Source organism: Pipistrellus kuhlii, unplaced genomic scaffold, assembly GCF_014108245.1.
Source record: "Pipistrellus kuhlii isolate mPipKuh1 unplaced genomic scaffold, mPipKuh1.p scaffold_m20_p_43, whole genome shotgun sequence".
NCBI classification, from domain to species: domain Eukaryota; kingdom Metazoa; phylum Chordata; class Mammalia; order Chiroptera; family Vespertilionidae; genus Pipistrellus; species Pipistrellus kuhlii.
In genome coordinates, this window is record NW_023425544.1 from 1,476,645 (window position 1) to 1,485,540 (window position 8,896).

The window sequence follows — 8,896 nt, forward strand, 5'->3', positions numbered from 1 at the left end:
TTATATATAACAGAATCTCTAGGATAAAAATACATTCTAAATGCAATTAACCAACTTATAAATAAACTTCTGGAATGTTAACATCTTTCTTAGAGGAACTTATATTTTGAACATATCTTTTGTTACTTCCATTATTTGTCTCCTTTTCAAGTCCTAAATACTTGGGAAAATGGGTATGAATTTAAAAAAAAAAAAAAAAGGTAGAGGATACCAACTTTGTTTTGTTCTCTTTAGTTTATTTTTCTTCCTTGTTTATCTTTCCATTTCCCCACAAAATCCTTTTAAGCAAAAGGATGTTGCAAATCCAGAGATTAGTTCCCCCTAGGGCCAGGGAAAAGGCTAAGCCTTTGCAACCCACAACCAGAATTCCAGCCAGGCCCTTACAGATGGCCAAAATAAAATCCTTTCCTACAGCAATACTTCAGGTTTTACCCTTCCTTATTTCACCCTTACTATCTGCTGTGCAAATCCCTCCACATTGACTACAATGGCTAAGATTTAAATGATGATGTTGCACCAAAGACATTTTCCAAAAACAACATGAAAATTCAACTAACTGACTCTGGCAATTAATAATGGGGAGCTCAGCCTCCAACAAGTCTTTGTATTGTCTCCAATAGGGACTGGGATGAGAGCACTATGGTGAAGAGAGAAAAGAGACGAGGCATTAGAGTGAGAAGCCCACCAAGGGAGGTCACATTTCAACTTGTAGTCTTATCTTACAGTCAGAGCAATAGGTCAATTGTGCTATTCAACTGGCCTCAAGAAGCAAGCAAGCCTGTGGTGCATTTTGGTTATGGGATCCTTGAACAAGCAGTCCAAAAACAAGACTGGCAGAGCTATCCTAAGAAGTCAAGCCTGCCGCTCTATTCCAAAAAACAATGAGATGGGCTTATCCCCACTTTCTGTTCTTCCTCTGGAAATCTTCCTCCCTTCTCCAAATTTCACCTTCCTTTCAGTTCAAGTTCCAACCTCTTCTGAGAAAACTATCTCTGTCTACTTTGCTCTTTCGTTTTCTACACAACTCATTGGACCAACTACAATGAGATGGCACTTTACACTTGCTTTGGAAAACAGTTTAACAGTTCCTTAAACAGGGTTACCATATGACCCAACAATACCATTCTATGTCTATAACATCTATATATATTAAACACTAATATGCAAATAAACCAAATAGCGGAACAACCAAACAACCGGTCGCTATGACATGTGCTGACCACCAGGGAGTACACACAGAACATGGTGGGCTTTGGCAGCAGAGTGTGGAACATGGTGGGCATTGGCCACGGCAGGATGGTGGGCTAGGTGAGCAGGGGTGCCAGACCAAAGTGGGGCACCAATGATTGCCATCAGGCAAGGCTCAGATGGATACTGAAAATTCTTTGCTCCTGCACGCCACAGTCCTATCAGGTGCTCACACCTGTTACCATCACTGGCCCCGCTTGCACCCACTGCCAGCACCGGAGGTGCCATTCACACCCACTGCCAGCACTGGCCCCAATTACCCCTCAGAGCTTCTCCATCTCCTCCTACTCCTAAGGGGTGATTCGGACCAGCAGCCACTGCTCAGACCCGCTGCCAGCAATGGCCCCGCTCACACCCGCTGCCAGTGCCCAGCACCAGTCCCTATCGCTCGGCACCCTCAGCGGGTCCGAGTAGCAGCTGCAGGAACCAATCACTCGGGAGGGCTTCTCCACCTGCCCCTGCTCCTGAGGAGCAATTGGGGCAGTAGCCACCACTCGCACCCACTGATGGTGCCAGCCCCACTTACACACACCCACTGGTGATGCCAGCCCCACTTACACCCACTGCTGGCACCAGCTCCAACTGCTCCACTCCATCAGTGAGTGTGAGCAAAGCCGACACTGTGAGCACATAGGAGCAGCAGTGGCAGCAGCGGGGCTGCCAGCAGACAGCGAACCAGGGGGCGTGGCAGGAAGGGCTGGGCAGGAGGGCTGAGACCTGCCCCTGTGCCCACTACAGCTTCACAGCCCACAGTTCCTTTCAAGATGCACAAACTTGTGCACTGGGCCCCTAGTTATTTATAAGTGAAAACAACCCAAAATTCTAACAACTAATGAATGGGTAAATGAATGAATGAGTGAATAAAATGTGGTTCGTCAATACAATGAAATATTACTCAAGAATAAACAAAATGTTCATATGCTATAATATGGATAACACTTGGAACCATTGTATTTCAGGAAAGACAAAGAATTATATATTGTACTAGAGGCCCAATGCACAAATTTGTATACCAGTGGGGTCCCTCAACCTGGCACCCTGTAATCTAGGACCCCTCGGGGGATATCAGATAGCCAGTTTTAGCCCAATCCCCACCGACGCCATCCAGACAGGAGGGAGCCCAATCCTATGCATTGAGCATCTGTCCCCTGGTAGTCAATGTATTTCATAGTGACCAGTTGACAGATTGTTCAGTCAATTGGTTGCTTTGGCTTTTATATATAGAGATGATTCCATTTATAAGAAATACCAAGAATAGACAAATCTACAGCAACTACAATTAGTGATTGTCTAAAACTGAGAGGGTTTGGAAGGGAAGAGGAAGCAACGGACAGCTAACGGTCATCTGAAAACAACTTTATTAAGTTGTAAGACATATACCATAACACTTATTCTTTTTTTGTTAATCCTCACCAAAGATATTATGGGTATGAAGCTTCTTCCTGGGGTGATAAAAATGTTCTGGAATTGGACAGTGGTGATCAATCACATTTTTGTGAGCATACTAAAAACCATTTACTGATACACTATAAAAGAATAAATTTTATGTCCTTGCCAGTGTGGTTCAGTGATCAATCCAGACACCAAAGCATCATGGGTTCAATTCCTGGTCAAAGGCATATAACTGGGTTGCAGGTTCGATCTCCAGCCTAGGTAGGAGCAAGGAGGAGGCAACCATATCAATGTGTCTCTCTGACATTAATGTCTGTCTGTCTTGTCTGTCTGTCTCTCTCTCTCTCTCCCCCTCCCACCATCCTCGCCCTTCCTTCCACTCTCTCTAAAAATCAATGAAAAAAATATCTTTGGTGAGGATTAACAAAAAAAGAATTAGTGTTATAGTATATGACTTACAACTTAATAGTTTTCAGATGACCACGGCCTACAAGTCCCTGCTTAGGCTCCAGTTTCTCTCTCTGACCTTAAGCTCAAATGTCTTTACCATCAGTCACTTCCCAAACCCCTTAGCTTTCTATCAGTTCCTGAAATACGGCTAGGGTTTTCTTACCTCCAGGCCTTTGTATATTCTCTACTCTCTGCCTGGAATGAAGTGTCTTTTCAAGTCTCTTTACATGACCAATGACTTCTCATCTTTTAAATTTCAGCTCAAATGTCATCTCCACTGTAAGCCTTCCCTCTCTATCTATAATAGGACAGCCGCTCCTATCATTCTTAGAATTTTGTTTCCTTTGTAGCACACATAGCTTTATGTGAATTGATCTGGGTTTTTTTATGTCAGGTCCACCAGACTGTAAGCTCCAATAAGAGTAGGAGTGAATATGTATTACTATTCACCATTACAAATTCCCAATGTCTAACACTATCCCTAGCATTAAAATGCCTAATAAAATGGGTAATTAGTATTTTTATTTCCCTAATGGGCCCTTCCTCTATTCAGATGACTATGACTGCTGCCACCACAACCACCATCACCACCACTGCCACCCCACCACCACTCTTACCCCTTGCATATCCTTACTCATCTCTCCTGTCTCAACTAAAACAGTATCTTACTGATGAAGTCTTCCTTTCTTGAACCTACACAGTCTCTCCTCCATTTATTCACTTAGTCATCACTGGCTGCACCTCCACCATAAAAATGATCTTTTTGTATTATACGCGGGGTTTTTTTTGGGGGGGGGAGGTGGTTGTTGTTGTTTTTTTGGTGGGGAGAGGGCCTGCAGGGAGTTGTTTTTGTTTCACATTTCTATCTTACTACTTACTACTTTGGGAAGCCTTAACCCGAAGAAAAATCTCGTCATTTCTATGTCCTAGTGTACTACTGGGCACATAATATAATGCTATCAGTTAGGATAACTATAATGACTAACATTTATTGAGTGTTTAATATGTGCTTGACACTCTTCTTAGTTCTATAGTGAGTGAGTGAATGAATAAATGGATACACTTCTTGGTCACCAACCTCAAAGTGGTCAGTCTGACAGGGACAGAAGACAGGTATACAGGCTAATGCAGAATAAACACACCCCAAGGCCAAATCAACTGCCTTATCCTGTCCCTCTATGCCTTCAAATGTTTGAGTATGCTTTTCTCTGAGTCCATAAATGTCAGGTTTCTTCAAACTCACTTAGAATACTTCCTTCGATTACTTACAATCCACTTCCTGCCCTTGGTGCCTGGAAACAATTTCTAGGATGTCACCACAAGCAGTATTAAACTGCCACACCGTTTCCTGCTGTGTGTCTGCATTATCAGTTAAATTGCTTCATATTAACCACATTCCAGTCCACTGGGATCACTTAAACACCAACTAAGATTTAAATGTAGCTGTCAAAGATACTAGTCACCACTGCTCCTTTTATCCTTTGTCTGCTCAGGTTTAAGGCTTAGCAGCTTTCCAGGATATCACCTGTATAACTGGTGACCTTTTCTTTCCTTTGTCAAGTAAATGTTTGGTGTGAGGCAAAACAATGTTCCTCTAAATAAAGTAAAGATGAACTGAACACTCTTTAGAAAACTTAAGAAACTGTGCCTACACCAGGGCAAGTTGACTTAAAAACTTATAAAACTCTTCTTCCTCAAGAGTTCAAGTAGCAAAGTGTTCTTTTAACTCTATGTACACTAAATTAGGATCTTAATTCAGGTCCTAACATATTTCTTAAATGCATTCCATAAACTCTTCCTAAACAATCTGCGTGTCAGGTACTGGGTTTGACACAGGGAACTCAAAGACAAAAAAGAGTCCCTACTCTCAAAAAGTTCATGTCAGGCTGAGTATGGAAGACAAAGGACTGTATTTAGTGCTATAACACAGGGGCCACTGAACAGATGAGGAGCCCTCGCCTAGGCTGGGAGAGAGGATGCTCAGATGAGGAGCCCCTGGCCTAGGCTGGGGAGGGGGAGGAGGACTGGCCTCAGGGCAGGCTTCTAGGAGATGGTATTGGATCTTAGGCCTATAAACTCCCATTCTTTCATTTTAAAAATGTGGTTCCTATGGCCGAAACCGGTTTGGCTCAGTGGATAGAGCATCAGCCTGAGGACTGAAGGGTTCCGGGTTCGATTCTGGTCAAGGGCATGTACCTTAGTTGCAAGCACGTCCCCAGTAGAGGGTGTGCAGAAAGCAGCTGACTGATGTTTCTCTCTCATTGATGTTTCTAACTCTTTATCACTCTCTCTTCCTCTCTGTAAGAAATCAATAAAATATATTTTTTAAATGAAATATATTTTTTTTAAATGTGGCTCATAGTACTTACATCATTGGACAGTTATGAGGATTTGATGAAATGGTGTAACAGATTGTACTCAACCAGCCTTAGCTTGAAAGGAAAAGTCTGATCAGGCACCAAATCTCAATACCTACGCCTAGTAACTCAATTGATCATACAGCAGGCACAAGCTTCACAATTACACAGGTTATTGTTTTTAATCACTTTTATTTTTTACTAAAAACAATGTTAAGCCCTGCCCTGCATGTTAACAGTTAAATTCCTTGATCATCAAAACGTTCTTCTCCATTACCTGAAACATCCAGTTCTCTGGCATTTCTGGTATAAAATATACTTTTATTTTTATAACAGACATTTCTTGGTCTTTTGATAGAGAAAGTGTAAAGAACACTAACAATTACTGAACTTTTAATATGGGCCCTGCAGTCATGGTGATACTATAGTTACGGTTCATAATGACCCTACAACATAGTTTTCCCCATTTTATCCTCAGGGTGAATAAGGAGCTTCGTAGTTAGTAGACAAAAGAACTGGAATTTGAATCCAGATCTGATTCTACATATCATCCTGACTGGGCCACATAGCATCAGAGATAAGCAAGAGAAAACTCGAACAGCCACTGTGCTCTCCTGCTTAGAGGGACCGCAGGGCACTCTCTGCCTCCTATTCTCCCACCCACAAGATTGTCCTACACAATGGAGCCTGCACACTTAGATTTCACCTCAGCGAGGCGAACCCCTTGAGCATCGTGTCTTCTTTCCTATCAGGATGGAATGGTCAGCAGCAACCAAAGCTATGCCGTCCAACAAGTAGGGCTGCACCTAACTAGAAGGTTTCCTGGCCACCTGCCTGGGCATCCCCATTCCTACCTGCAGGCAAAGTTGCATAGTCCACAGTCACCGTAAATCACAAGTACTTTTCGTAATTTTTCTCCCCATATTCTCTTTCAGCCTCACCACAAGTAAAGTTAATACATTTCCCAAGCCCAAGTTTTTATCACAAAGCAGTCTAGTTTCAACATCAAGGCTAATCTTTATATTAATTTACTGCATTAAGTTCTCTTGCCAAGTGCTCAGAGTGATGGGTTCCCAAAACACACTTGAGATATGTATTTAACCCAGAATGTTCACAAGCAAGACAGAGACCCAGTGCCCACTTATCTGAACTCCTACTTGGGTTTTCTCTACCAATTCCTGAACTTCTGAGTAACAAGAAGGGTAAGCATCCTAACAAGCATGCTCTGCAGCTCTAAGGTGGCTTTTGGAAAGTGTGTCTAAGTGCTATTGTAATCCAAGCTTAAAACTCCTCCTTGGAAGCAGGAGCTGCACGTAGAGTGCCGCTTTACTCCAAATACTTCAAGAACCGTGTCTTTTTACCTCCCAAGCCTCTTGAGCTCGTATGTGGGGCACGCCTCTAAATTTTCCCTCTCGTTTCCACAAAAATCAAGAACAGTGTTCTCAATCCAACTCTTCCGTTTTCATTATGAACAGACTCTTCTAGCTCCATGTAGCCAAGGTCTCAGGGCTGTGGCATCAAGTATCAGTCCCCTGACCCTCAGGAGACCGCGCAGCTGAACAGGAGTCACACTGCATGGACATCGACTGGACAAGGATGCAACTTTTGCATAATTATTAGATTTTTTGCCCCTAAAGCCCTTCCCCTTTCAAACTTCCCCTAGCATAATTCTCAAAACGCTGAAATAAACACATTCCACGGGCTTTTTTGCAAGCAGGTTTCAAGTGTCCTAGGAAAGCGCTGTCTTAAGGAAAAGCCTAGGCTATCCACTTGGTTTTCAAGTGCCCTCAAACCAGTCTATTACTCAGACAGAGCGAACATTTGTTAGTCATTAGAGATAAGGCATCTCGTGCTCTGGGGCTGAGGGAAGGGAGAGGCCAACAGAGGACCTGGCTTGGAGGGGAGATAGAGTCCAAAACAACACACCCAAACCGGCCTGTGTTAAAGAGTCGTACTTTCCAAAGTCAACTTCTGGTGCAAACGGAGGGAAACAATGTTTCAATGGGTGCTGAAGTTTAGACGCATCCACAATCCTGCACCCGGGGGAAACTAACCCAGGGACTCACAGGGACTCCAGGTGAATGAACGAGCGGAGGAATTTGCCAGGTTGGGTTACAGAGCCTGTGCAACAACTCCAGGTGCTCAGTTACAGCTCAGTTACAGCTCAGAGCCATCTTCCCTCACAGCCTCTGGCCCGGGTGGTGTGCAGCCTGGCATAGATAAGAGGGGAACCAGGAGAGAGAAAAAAGGGGGAGAAAAGGGCCTTCCCCCCAGAGTGTCCAGACCTTAGGTCCCTGAGTGGCCCCTCCCTCAGAGAACCCCTGACACCACCCCCCCCTCCCACAAGCCTTCGGCAGCCGGCTGTTACCTCTCTCTCAGGGGCGCCCCATACACACCCATTCGGGGAGTTGCTTCCGGACCTTTCTCGCCCTCCTCCTCCTCCCCCGCCCCCCAACAGTTGTAAGACCATTCCCAGAGGCCCTCGGTGACCCCGGGGAGAGGCCACCATCTGGCAATCTCAGCAGCTGCTGCCCCAGGAGGAGCAGAGGACACCTGACCGCCGGCGCCCCGCAGCCCCACGCGCACGCCGCCCCCGCGCCTCCCTCCGTCGCCATGGCAACCGTCCCCCTCCCCGCGTGACGCCGGCACGCGGGGCGTCCCTGGGGGGACCCGGCAACAAGTCCCCCCGCGCGCGACCCACGGCCTCCCTTCAGTCCCGGCCCGGCCCCGCCGCCCCGCGCCCGGCCCAGCCCCGCCCGGCCTGGCCGCACTCACTTGATCCTGGAGCCCATGGTCCCCGGGCCTCCTCATGGGCCCGCGGGCCGCTCGGCGCTGCGCTGCCTGCCCGCCCGCCCGCGGCCGACCGGCCTCCCTCCGGCGCTCTCCCCGCCCCTTCCTCCCGTCCCTCAGGCAGGGCCCGCCCGCTCGAGGCTCGCTCCCTCGCAGGCGCCGCCGCCGCCGCCGCGCCTCCCGGGGTTAATGTTCCAGCTCCAGCCCGGCGAACGCCACGGTCCCCGGCGCGCGTGCCCGGCGCGCGCCGCCCCCGCCGCCCCTCACACCGCCGCCCCCTCCTTCCCGCGCCGCCGCCGCCCGCAGGGGCTGCCGGGAAGTGTAGTCCGCTCCCCGGAGGTGGGGCCGCCCGAGGGGGGGTGTGGGGACCGCACTTCCGCCCACTGACTCTCAGAGCTCCGTGTATCAGCCCTTCCTGGTACAGGCCCTTACAGAGCTCCAGCCCCCTAATCTCCTATAGAAAACTCTACCTGCAACCAACCCCCTTGGGAAGAGGCCCTGCCCCCCCAATCCCATAGAGACCCCAAGCTCCCCTAAAGAAACCTTCACCCATTCCTCCCTTATGGAGTTCTCCCACCAGTAGCTCTGGTGTTAGAGGTATCTGTCTCCCACTCAGGCCTTCATGAAAACACAAGTTTTCCCTTAAATAATCCCTTACC

General features: G+C 47.1%; 1 protein-coding gene across 10 annotated transcripts in view; it reads right to left on the minus strand.

Moving 5' to 3' along the window:
• Positions 1-8,490, minus strand: part of DENND1A (DENN domain containing 1A) — a 439,633-nt gene extending 431,143 nt beyond the window's left edge. For 7 of the 10 annotated variants that reach the window (XM_036411917.2, XM_036411910.2, XM_036411920.2 and 4 more), the window contains exon 1: positions 8,223-8,490. Coding sequence is in view for 3 of the 10 variants with exons in the window: in XM_036411919.2 (XP_036267812.1) it covers positions 8,223-8,239 (17 nt within the window). In the remaining 7 variants the exon portion in view is untranslated. The remainder of the gene's footprint in view (positions 1-8,222) is intronic. The other 3 variants (XM_036411919.2, XM_036411907.2, XM_036411903.2) reach the window with 2 other exon arrangements.
• Between the last annotated feature and the right edge of the window lie 406 nt (positions 8,491-8,896).